The 13029-nt window shown below is 40.4% G+C and overlaps 1 protein-coding gene across 1 annotated transcript; it reads right to left on the bottom strand.

The window, feature by feature from the left end:
• Nucleotides 1-2179: 2179 nt before the first annotated feature.
• On the bottom strand, nt 2180-12499 carry katna1 (katanin p60 (ATPase containing) subunit A 1). The gene is made up of 11 exons (XM_080453201.1): nt 12286-12499; nt 10294-10459; nt 9293-9432; nt 7795-7957; nt 6852-6970; nt 6212-6317; nt 5040-5198; nt 4332-4458; nt 3817-3954; nt 2823-2949; nt 2180-2585 (listed from the first exon to the last, which is right to left on the bottom strand). The coding sequence occupies exons 2-11, from the start codon at nt 10456-10458 to the stop codon at nt 2387-2389; spliced, it is 1443 nt and encodes a 480-aa protein (XP_080309327.1). The 5' UTR covers nt 10459; nt 12286-12499; the 3' UTR covers nt 2180-2386.
• Nucleotides 12500-13029: the final 530 nt, after the last annotated feature.

Here is a 13029-nt window from a genome sequence, read left to right as displayed (position 1 = left end):
TGATTCTCCATCTGTCCAGCGGCCGTTCAGATTGGATGTGAATGCTCTGCACCCGTTTATCAGCATGCATGTTCTGTGATGAGAAAGGGAACAATACTCATTGACCTACAGTGATTTCTTGACCAGCTCAGTGGCCTTGTGGTTGGAGAGTGTCTACCCTGAGACTGAGAGGTTGGGGTTCGATCCCCAGCCGGGTGATACCAGATTCTAATAATGGGACCCCATTCCTCCCTACTTGGCACTCATCAATGTTTGAATTGGGGCAAGTCCCTGCGACATACAAGCGTCATGCCCAGGGGGTGTACTTGCACATCAAGCTGCCTCACGCTAAGGAAACAGGAGAAAGGCTCCTGCCCTATGGGCCTGAGGGCTCGGCAAGGCTTATTTACAGTGATGTATTGAGGAAATATGAATCTCCCCCAAATGACTGGATATTTATACATCATTTGGCTCATTGCTTGGGCTCAACACAATTTTTCAAACTACCTTGTAAACTGGCAAAACACAACACAACGACACCCTCCCCAGTCAAATAGATACATTTAGTTCAAATTAATCAATGTTCTTTTTTGTTTGTTTTTACTTGTTTTACTCATTTCCCAAAATGTCTCGATACCAAAGCACATTTTAAACAATTTATTTTATTTTACTTTATTGATTTTATAAATTCACATCCACAGAATGTAGATAAATTAACCAGATGGTTCCACAATCGAAAGAAAATCAAGTGCATACATAAAAAAGCACAGAGTATATTGATTGACAGACGGGCTAGGAGCATTGCATCAGTACAACCAGTAAAACAAAAAACAAACAAAAACACATATTAAATCTTGTCATGTTTTGACATGTTAAGGAAATGTTAGATTAAAGCTGAAAGACATATTTAAAAGAAAAAAGAACAAGACAGTGTCTATTAACGGCATCTCTCCCATGTAGATCTCGGACTTCATTTGTCAGAGATCAGTCACACTTATGATTCCATATTTGGGCAAGGTTTTAGGTTTTACCCTTGACTTCCACTAGTGAAGTCTTACATCAGCTTCAGCCCAAGCAGCTGAGCGAGGAGCTGGACAGTGTGAGAGCAAAGAGAGATGCTCTGTAGAGCTAGTGTTGGACAGGAGTCCAACACTAGCTCTACAGAGGAGGTGGAGAAATTGCTGTGTCTACAGTCACAGTGACCGACAACCCCAGGAGATACTGGAGGGACTGAGACAGGAGAAGAACCAGTTAGCGGTGCTTTGCCACTGAACACAGCATTTAGATTTGTGCATCTTTGTTAACAAATTGCGCACCTAATAACAGCTTACATTTGGACAGGGAGGCCATGTCGTTCAATCTGGCCTCTAGTCTGAGGGCGGTAACATTAAATCTCATTCCGCAACGCAATTTATGAGTTTGGAAGTGTGACACACAACAGTGTTACCAGCTCAGCTAGCACCAACAGAATAAAGGCACTGTAGGCTTTATGAAAAAGGGTACCTACCCACTATAAGGACTCTGGCTTTTATTTTGCCCGGTTCTCCAAATGAAAGGGGAAGACGGCTGTAATATTTGTTTACAGGTTAAATATACTGTATGCCTGTCATTATTAAAGCAAAATATTGCAGAAAATATAGAAGATGGAAACTAATATAACATGGCGCCACTTCTCCATTGAACACAATGGGCGTGGCTGCCCTGTTCTTTTCTGTCACCCTATTACTTTGAATGGTGTCCTCAAGCTTGATAGCTGACACACTAGACAGGAAAACACCTCATCCACAGCGACTCTTAAAGTCCACAATACTTGGAAAACTCAGTGCTAATAGGAGACTCTGTTAGTGTCTGCACAGAACCTGGGATAAAACATTGCACAGAGTAGTTGTTGCTCAGATTTTCTTAATGTTAAATAAATGCTTAGCAGCTTGAAGATCCTCAAACTAGAGATGCAAGCCTCTAGCCTAAGAGCTGCCAACTACTGTACATACAGACATGTAAATAAATGTAGAATAAAACTATAGACATTGATTGTGCTACAAAAACTCAAGTGTCCTAGTTATAGGTAAGGTAGTAGTGATGACACTGTCTCCCACAAGGAACATGGTCCATGACTCTGGAGCCAAAACAAAAAGGAAAATGATATATCCTAAGGAATGCTCAGTGGAATCTGTTCACCTTGACCTACATGCAAAGTAAGGTGAATAGGTGCCCTTTTTTCAAGTGCAGGTAGTTACCCAACGCAATAAACCCCATCTCACACATAAGGCCTCAAACATCACCTAGCATACCAATAATTTATAAAAAGTGACAACCTAGCATACACAACCAGGTGTGAATGGTCATCCCAACCAGTCAGCCTGACACCAGTCACACCCCCGAACCTTCTTTCACCATTGATTATTTCTCAGCAGGACCCAAACTCTTCTATCCACAGTTCATACTTCTCGAGGTCAGACGCCGACACAGATTTGGACACTTTCTTTAGTGCACACTCAAAGTCGTCCATGGTGGTTGGCATGTGCATTTCATCCCGGGAAATGTTGCGGATCTCTTCCGGTGTCAGGCCTTCGATCCTCCTCCTCATGGCCATCAACGAGGCATCCCTGCAGCAGTGCCACATTACAAAAAAGGTTAAAGGCTCTGGCTTCAAATAGTACAAATCTATATTATAATATCCAACTTGACCATCACATAACAGCTATTTGCACTATTTTTGCACAACACCATGAAGTATAAAATAAGAATCGAGTGGTTAATTGATTCGTTGATACATTAAAAAAGTATTTGGTTAATCGTAAACTCAACTTTAATCGCTAAGAAAATAATCCCTAGAGCCTTGCCTGCAAACGTTTGTGATGTCAGCTCCAGAGTAGCCCTCCATCTTTTCTGCGATCCTATCCATGGCCACATCTTCTGCCAGCTCCAGCTCCTTCAGGTTGATCTTCAGCAACTCCACCCTGCCCTCGGCTGTGCACATAGTGGCAACACTGAGCTTAGCAGTGCAGTCATTTCCAGGGGTCATCAATTTGTCCGTACATTGGCCTTGTCTGTGCCAAATGTTTGATTTTGTTTTTACACACCATTATAATGTTATTTTTTTGATCATAACACCCAATTACTGAATGTCAGTCTCCAGGTTTTATGACACTATGTGTTGTATGGCACATTAGCTAATGAGTGCAGTGGTTCTCAAACATTTAATTTTTCAAGGACCCCTATAACTGAGTGTGTACAAATGGAACGGGTCCATTTGGTTCCAATTGGACCCGTAAATGGAACCAAATTTGGTTCACACTCAGAGTTACAGACCTGTAATGGTCATTTAGGGCTAGCTCTTTATGTGTTTGTCTATATTGTATGTCCATGGCAAAAATTGAATTTGGTCAAAAAAAATGTGAAAGTGAGCAGTCCAGTTGAAATTGTCTCTTTATTGAGAGTATTAACAGTTGGAAGGGACAGCGCAGAGCAGGGCTTCTTAACGGCAGACAGGCAGGTGATTAAAAAATATCAACAATGGCCCCACCTATAGGCCAATTCATTGAAACAGATGACTGGCCTCATTTTTAAATGTAACTATGTTAAAGCTACAATCCAGGACTTATCTTAATGAATACGATTTTACTTAAACCAAGCTGTATGGTAGAGTACAAATCTGTGTGGTAGAGTATGTTATAACTAGCACATCAGCAGTGGTTGGAGGTGGTCTCCCTACTCTTCACATTGAGACATTTCCCCCTGGTGCCGGGTTGGATATTTGGCATTGTAAAATATGTTTTTTTTTCCCCCAAGCTGTACCACTGCTGCAGTGTACTCTGACAGAGGCAGCCGTTTTACCTGAGGGAAGTGGGATGTAGATCCTCTTCTCCAGTCTTCTCCTCAGCGCCTCGTCGATATCCCAGGGGAAGTTAGTAGCAGCCAGCACCATCACCATCTTGGAGGGGTCTTCATCGCCTCCTGATAAACCACCGACACCTATGCAGCAATGACAGAAACTATCAAGCTTCAAGAACATCTTTGAGATCATCTGGTATTTTTGGATTATGTTCTTGGATCTGCTGCTGCCAAGCCAAAAGAATATGTTTAACATGAGGACAAAAAGTTCATCTCCATTATTATCATCATCATTATTATTTTTACTTGGCTGCTTCACTTGGGGCCAATTATAGGACATTATTTTGACATAATCTGGTATTTTTGGATTATGTTCTTGGATCTGCTACTGCCAAGCCACAATAATATGTTTAACATGAGGACAAAAAGCTAATCTCTATTATTATCATCATCATCATCATCATCATCATCATCATCATTTTAACTTGGCTGCTGCTGTCATAATTAAATTATAATACCATCCATCTGCACCAGCAACTCTGCCTTGACTCTGCGACTGGCCTCATGCTCCTCTGATGTCCCACGGCGGCTGCACATAGAGTCAATCTCGTCGATGAAGATTGTGGTGGGGGCGTAGTGCCGTGCCTGCATCAAAACAAATACAAGGAACAATCAGCAGAGCAGGAAGAAAACAATATTCACATTTCTTTTAATACTTTTATTCATGCTTTATTGTGCAACACAATCTGTGGAGAGTGGTTGTCAGGAAAAAAAAACAAATGGGGAGAGGGGAATATTAAGTTACCGTTTATCAAATTATATAATATGATCCTTTGAAAACATTAATGGAAAAAAGAAAGAAATACATCTGTAGTATAGAGATCTTTTGATACATTGTGAAGAGCAATGTTGTACATCTAGTATCTTCGCAATGTGCTGACTGACAGCGGATAAGTCATTAAAAGGGAAGAGAGAGTTGCTGAGATGCAAATTATTTACCAAAATAAAAAATGGGTGTGTACAACTTCCCCTTTTAATATTTTGATACATTACTAAACATTGCAAGCTGCATCAATGTTTGACAGTGACACCAATGTAATGTTGGTGTCAAACATTGGCTCGGCTCTGGACTGAGTGGGCGGTTCAACCCCCAACAAAGACCTACGGTAAAGCCTGGTGTGCATGCCGTCATCATCCCTAACAAGCCGGATACGTGAGGTCCTTACCATTTCAAACAGGAGGCGAACCAGTTTCTCAGACTCCCCTCTGTACTTGGACGTGAGAGTGGAGGAGGAGACGTTGAAGAAAGTAGTTTTGCACTCTGTAGCGACTGCTTTGGCCAAGAGGGTTTTGCCGGTGCCTGGAGGACCCACCATGAGCACTCCCTAAAATACAATACAGTTTCATTTCATTGGTTATCCCATTTCGATATGCCACACGATATACCATCTTTGTCATTTTTTTCTCCCCAGACTATTATGTGCACTTCCAAGACCTGTGAAATATCAACCAAATTGTCTACCACTTTCTAAATGTGAAGTGTTGTAGATGTTCTGCCCAATACCTGAACATGCATATCTGTCAACACCGATCGTACTCCAGTGCGTTTAAAATAATAATAATATATTAATAACAATAATAATTTATATAACAATGCCATTTTGCAAGCTCTGACAAACGTTACACCCTCTGCTAGCACTGCAGTGACCGCACGTCTTGTTTGCCTGGGTAGCATAGCATTATGAATATATGAAGTATATCATCACGTGATATGAGATCGGTGCATTGACTTACGCACTCCCCGATACCTGATCTATCATTTTAGGCACTATCGGAGGCATTTCTGATAATGGTATCGGTACTTAAAGGTAGGGTAAGTGATTTGCAATTATTCAAATAATTGCAAAATGGGTCTATGTTCTGATAGTGCTCGTTACTACAGAGTGTCCTGTCCATATAAGGAGTCTCCATGTCTCTCCAGCTCTTTATAAAACAGAAAATGCATTTTCGTTTCAGTTTCAGTTTCATTTTCAATTTTATCCAATCAGGATAGAGAACTCAATCAGGATATAGATTAAACAAGTGAAATTGGAAGTGATGACACTAAGAAATGAGCAGGCAAAATTTGAACAGGAACACTATAAAAATGAAGCTTAAAAATGGGTACTTTCTCCTGATTGGCTGAGATTTTGACACCTACCAGAAAATGTATTTTCTGTTTATTAAAGAGCTGGAGAGACGGGGAGACTCCTGTTACTGAACAAACACTCTATAGCAATGATTACTATCAGAATATAGTGCTTTAACCTTTTAACAAAATACTTTTTGTTTTAACCCAAAAATATCACTTACCCTACCTTTAAACTAATAGCCTTCTGTTAAACTATTTTAATAGTACCTTCCATGGTCTTCGTATGCCCTTGAAAAATGCAGGCATCCACATCGGCAACACAACTGCCTCTTTAAGTAGTTTTTTGGCATCTTCCAAATCTGCAATGTCCTCCCTGCGGAAATACATAGCTCTGGTTAGATAGGTATCACATTTCCAAGGTAGTCAACCTTATCAAAAGAAATCTACTCAATGAAGAAAAACCCAGACACATTTCTTGACATTGCTTGACAAGCAGGGGTGAGTCAGTCCATAGAAGAGGTTAAGAACATGCATACTGTGTGTAGGTTTCCTGACATAGTTAAATATAGGCAGCATTCACAATCAAATCTGGTGGTACATTTAATGGGAACTTTACCAATATTTCATGTGAATCCTATCACTGAGACTGGGAAATTGCCAGCAGCTCATCAAAATGCGGTGATGGCCATTTCCCAGCACAAGCTCTCAAAAAACTGAAGGCAATGGGAAGTGTTGTCAGATATTCACATCCTCGAAATAGTAAATACATTTACGTTAAATTGCTACAAATTCCCATATAAATTAACACTCTGGAATAGGCAGGGTGGGAAACGTTGCTAGATGGTGCACAGGCACCCATCTTTTGGACCTGCTCCTAGAAAGACAGACTGTTAGGATACCTACATACCATTTAATGTTGGGGGTTTGGGATATAATGTCTCTTTCAAGAGCCTCGACGAGGTCTTTGTCGTATCCCGTCCCATCAAACTTCTTCAACAACTCCTTCTCTTGGGCCTCTGCTTTGTTCTGCAAAGCAAACAAACATCGGTGCTACCATATCCTGAGGGGTCTACATGGAATCCACTTCAAACCACAAACTGGACGGACAGGCTGGGTGTGATTGTAGGCAAACATACAGTGTATGCGAATAGTGTTTCACCCACAGCCCAAATAGGTTTGTTTGAATATTGGTGGCATGCAGTTATTACAGCCAAGAATTATGTTGGTTGGTCTATAGCTAGAAAAATATGCATTTTTCATATTGCAAGTCACTTTGTAATTAAATTGTGTAGCAAATGTCATACAAATGCAATTCAAAGTGCTTTACATAAGATAATGGGTAAAGGCAAAATAAGACATTTTTAAAGAAAAAAGGTGCAGTCTAGTATATTTACTTCTATATGGAGAATCATGTGAAAGATGAGAGGGAGACAGCATAGAGAGGCCTTGGCAAGACAACTGATAGGAATTGAGCCTAGCACATCAAGTTTGGGGATGTATAACAGTACTGGCCAATAATACAGATAAATATATTATATGTATCAGGGCTGATATATTGGTGCGATCTTTGGGCATAATGTTGATGGAGCCTTAATGATGTACCATCGACAGACATTGATGGAAACAGTCTTTTAAACATCTGTATCTTCACAAACTGTCACAGTTACTGGTAAACTCCAGCCGTATGGTCGTGAACGAAAATGAGTCACACATTACCAATTAGGTATAATCCATCTATAAATGCACGCAATCTCAGCGTATCCAAGAATAACCATCCTTGGAGAGAACAGAATCTGTGGTGTGCCAGTAAATGAACACAACAAAGAGAGCAACCATACTGTATTATTCACCTTATCTTTGCCAGGTCCATCTTTTGCCTCCTTCTTGTCTTTGCCCTTGGGAGGTTTTGCCCTGTCGCCATTGGCCCCACGAGGCGAGTTCCTCTGTGCCCTCACACCCACACTCAGGCGGTTGTTGTGAGGTTTGCCGTCTTTGTGCGGGTTGGCAGGCCTCCTGACAGGACATGGAAAATATATCTTTTTACTTTTAACCACTTAAACCCCTATATACTTTGTTGACCGGAGTCCCCCAGGTGTCTATATTTGGTCCACTCCTTTTTATACCTCTGCACCAAAACCGAAAATAGACGCTCCACAAGCTCAAAGCGCATTGCAGCGCGTTGTAAGCTTTTAGATCGGCTATTTTCGAAGTATGTTCGCCTATTATGACATGCACAGAATAGCGAAGCTCGGGTTCATGTGGTTAAATAAGAGCAGATAATTATTTAGCTATATCATCTACCCTGAAGCTTCCTTAACCATAAGCCATATCATCAATTCCAAATATCAAATCAAGCAGCCTTCAATTCATTCACTTCATTGTATGACTAACAAATAGCAGTAATAGTCCATCTCCAAGCTCACAACGCATCTTATCGCAAAGCATTTTGAGATTCTGGATGTGCTGTTTTCGCTATTTTTAGATTTTGGGACATCTTGGGAAGATTGTGACATGCCAAAAACAGGGACACCAGGTTGAAGTGGATAAACAGAAGCCTATGTATTGCATATTGTTGGAGGAAACATAAGCAGTCCGAAAGACAAGTCAGTGGTGATTGGATCCAAAAATGGGTTGTGAAATATTCCAGCAGGGTCAAGAACAAGGAACAACTTTATACAGTATATTGGAATATCGTGCTAATTGCTTAGTACTAGTACACATCGTCATGGTCACATCGGGATTTAAATTCAAGTGTGAAACAAAAAAAAACACCTCCTGTCTAACTAGTGAGGTGAAACAACTACAGAACACTGGGAGAGAACAGATTTGTTGGCCACCTTTCCAGAGGTGTTAAGATTACCAATACAGGCCCACACCAGGCACCCACAAGTACTAATCTCACTCATATGACTACATCATTGGGTCATTGTCCTCAGACAAATGCCTTATGCAACCTCACACACAGGAGTGCACCCTGCAGAAGAGAACAGTGATACACTGAAACCCACCCCCTCATATCAATTACAGATGACAATAGATCTGATATTTCCAGTGAGTGACACCATCGTACAACAATGTCCAGACTGAGGCATCTTTAGAAATTGAAATTTTGATTTGATTTCAAACCACCAGCGAATGTGGTGATTTTTAGGTTTATTTTTTAATGATTCCAATTGGGATAGGCCAGAAATCTGAAATTTGGGCTGGCTGCCAGTCTGAACACAGCCTAAAAAAGGAAAACCAATGCAAAGTAAGAAGAAATAACACCTTTTGCAATTAACAGCAGGATAAAATAAATGTTGAATACAAAATACAATAAAAGCTCCATCATCTTCCAACTTTTCATACCTTGGCTCCACTGGAACAGGCCATATGTCAGCATCAATGGCGTTAGTTGGTTTTGCAGGGGCGGTGTTCAGCTGGAAATTCTCGAGGGTGGACATGATATCTTGAATATGTTTATTCTCTTCATTGATTTCTTTCCACAACTGTCAAAAAAACAAACAATGACAATCACAGACAACACATAAAGAGGAGCGAAACAATGTTCACCTTCGCTCAGTAAAATCCTCAGTGTTCATTTATCCATTTGCTACTCTCTGAGCGTACAAATGTATGCATGTATATTTGTAGACTGATAATAAATGAACACTGTGTGCTGTGTGACATTTGGGCTTGTGTTTTGACATGAAGTTGTTGTGTAATCACAGGTGTCACCAATCCACTCAGGTTAACCCATTAAGACCGGGAACGCATCCGAGTCATTTTTAGCAGATCTCCAAATTCATAGCGCGGCACCAAATGAGCTTGTAGATCCGCTATTTTTTGAAGAATCGTGGAAACTTTGTGCAAAAACTTTGAATATATGTTTTAAGAAATTTTTAACTCCGATCTGTGCTTCTGGGGGGTCCCTGGAACAACATATTATGAGATGGGGGTCCGCGGCCAAATACATATAATTTTGGGTGGTCCTTGACATGGAAAAGTTTGAGAACCACTCATATAGCGACGTACGTTTTTCAGAAAACTGTTAGGATTTAGAAGACATCTGTAGAATTCCCCAGAAGCAAAGATTTGAGTTACAAATGTTATATATATAAATATATTCAAAGATTTGCACAAATTTCAAGATTTTTCTAAAGTTCCTATGAGCTTGTAGATCTGCTATTTTCGAATAGCCCAAAGAAATCTTAAAATGACACACAGATGCGTTCCCGGACTAAATGGGTAAAACAGAGTCAGGGTGCTCCCTGCTACTGTGCACGTTGGCTCACTGGAAAGGCTGTGTTACTGTTTACCATACTATTTCATGTCAATATGGGTGCGAATGAATTACACTAGTACAGTACCTGCTGCCACCGCTGCTGCAGACTGCTGTCACGCACGGTGTACATGTGTACTGTCCTGTTGATCTGCTCCAGTATTCCTTGGTAGAAAACGCTGGCGGAGCTGTAGTTCCCCAGCAAGGCGTATTCTCTGGCCAACTTCAGGTTCTCGCTGATTTCACGACTCATTCTGTTGTTGTTGCAGACAAAAAGTCGAGGAAGGAAGCAGTCAAACGGCAATGCAAAAACTCACATTGCTTCTCAACCCTGCAGACATTCTGGGTCGTACTAAATGCAGTGGTTCTCGACCTGTGGGTCAGGACCCTCCGGGGGGGGGGGGGGGGGGTCCCCACATGATCGGGAGGGGGGGTCTCTCCAGATGACAGTGAAGTGATAATTTAAGGACTTTTTCAGACCTTTTTAAATTCCTCAAAAAGAAAGAAAAGCAAAAGAACATTACTGCATCAAAAGTAATCAACAAACTATACTATAAAAACTGGTCAAACATTGGCCAAATAATATAAGAAAGATCGTAAAGATTGTGAAAATAGCCGATCTAATCGGGTATTTTCCCAAGGTTTATCAGTGGAACCGAAAATGTAATGCCTCAACTCCTACATTCCTAGTGCTTGTCAGGGTGGGGGGTCCCCAGTTCAAATATAATTATTTGGGGGGGGGGGGGGGGGGGGGGGGGCCTGAAAAGGTTGAGAACCACTCTACTAAAGCACTGGTTCACACTGTGAGGTTCATGGACCCCCAGGGGTCCTTGAGGGGGGTTCCAGGAGAAGAAACATGGCCCTTACAGGTCTGTAATTCTGTAAGTTAAATGAACACTGAGGATTTTACAGTGTAGATTAGGGTTGCAGGGATACAAATCGTATCAAAAGGGGGTCAGTGACCTTATGCATATTACATATGAATTACAAATTACAAATGTTGATAATCACTGATATATCAGATAATATCGACATTATGTTCGTACTAAAGCATGGGTAGAAGCATGGTCAGCTTGGTTAAAGCATTTAAATCTACGTCCTACTGCTAAATTGGAATAAATTAGCTTTTGTGTAACATTAACCCCAGAGATTGTATCCATGTGATGTCAAGGTAGGCAGTTTTTCCATAACCATGGGAGGATCTGATTCAGTTATAAATGGAGTGAGGTACACTGGTGGGTTTGGAACAGTACAGTAGCCTTAGCCTCGGATCAAGACTATCATAAATGTATGTTATCGATTTTGACATTTGCATACCATAGATACGAAAGTAAAAGTCAAACTCGATAAAATAAATGATCTATGACCCATAATCCAAGGCTACAGTAAGCCTAATGATCTTACCATGAAATAGTAAATGATATCTGACATTGATCTATGCAGTGGTGCAAAGTAACACATTTTGAGGAACTTTTACTTTACTGGAGTATTTCAAAATGTCAGTGCTTTTACTCCACTACATCTCAGAGGCAAATATTTTACTTTGACTTCACTACAATTATTTGAAAACTTTAGTTACCAGTTACTTCGCAGATTTTTAATATTATTACAAAACATACCTTCAGCCCTATATACATTTCGGCCATTTGAAAATAGCCGATCTACAAGCTCACAATGCGTCGCGATGCATGGTACTTTAAATACATTTTGATACAAATACCTTTGTACTTTTATTCAAGTACATTTTGAATTCCAGACTTTTACTTGTAACAGAGTATTTCTACATTTCAGTATTAATACTTTGACTTAAGTAAAACATCCAAGTACTTCTTCCACCATGACAAAGTGGGTTTGGAACAGTACAGTAAGCCTAATGATCTTATCATGAAATAATAGTACATGATCTCTGACGACGTTGATCCAAGTCGACCCACCTGTTGCAAAATGCGCGATAAACCGCAGATCTGGGCGCTGCAATGATTCACACAGGCATAACAAACTAGAATGACTTATTAAACAGTATATAAAATATAAACAGTGAGTGAAACAGCAGCCTGCGTAGTATCGTATCGTTACTTACATCCACACCCTCCCGAGTTGTGAAGCTCTTTAGTTGGTTTGTACAAACACAACAGTCGCTGTAAGGGATCGTCAAGCCTTTCAGCCACACAGTGAGAAGAACAGTGCAGACTGATGATCAGACAGATGTTAATTGTAGTGATATGATGCGAATTAAGGTTAAAGATCTACTGCTTGTTCTGGTTCTGGTTCCGACGGTCAACTTTTCAAGTGAAAACAAATAATCATCGCTGGTGAAAGTTTGATGACGAGTTCCGGTACTCGTCACCGTTGGCTCCTCCCATATTTTGTTTTCCTCTCTAGACTATCATCCATGAATGCAGGTCAATGTAAGGATACAGGATAAGTGGGCACTATAGGGACATCTGGGCACCTCCATGAAAATTGGCTATTTTGTCCAAAATGGTAAAAAAAAAAAAACATTTTGTGAACATGCACGGTACATCATTATCAGACTTAATGTTATCTGTCAACTTCTTGTTTAATGCCACAAAATGACTGGATACACAGTTTTTTTTTGTTGCAATTTGTAGAAATTGTAGAAATATTAGACATTAATTGTCGAATGTTTAAGCATATGTTCTAATCATGTATACTTTACTTAAAATTTTTTCCAAATATTTTATCTTTTAACATTTTGGGGGAAAACATGACAATTTAACACCGAGGTGCCCACTCTACCTTGGTGCCCACCTAACCTGTTACCAATATAAATACCATCTGAATTAATTGAGCTTAATTAAGC

The sequence above is a fragment of the Gymnoscopelus braueri genome (genome assembly GCF_963280865.1).
Source record: "Gymnoscopelus braueri genome assembly, chromosome: 16".
In the NCBI taxonomy this organism is placed as follows: domain Eukaryota; kingdom Metazoa; phylum Chordata; class Actinopteri; order Myctophiformes; family Myctophidae; genus Gymnoscopelus; species Gymnoscopelus braueri.
This window is presented reverse-complemented; position numbering and strand designations above follow the sequence as displayed.

What these genes read in the sequence shown, in the direction of transcription:
- katna1 (XM_080453201.1), bottom strand. Translation starts at nt 10,458, where the DNA reads ATGAGTCGTGAAATCAGCGAGAACCTGAAGTTGGCCAGAGAATACGCC. An exon ending in TTCGCCTCCTGTTTGAAATG is followed by an intron (nt 4,459 to 5,039) that starts GTAAGGACCTCA and finishes GTTTTGATGCAG; the next exon opens with GCACGGCACTACGCCCCCAC. An exon ending in CTACATCCCACTTCCCTCAG is followed by an intron (nt 2,950 to 3,816) that starts GTAAAACGGCTG and finishes CTATGTGCACAG; the next exon opens with CCGAGGGCAGGGTGGAGTTG.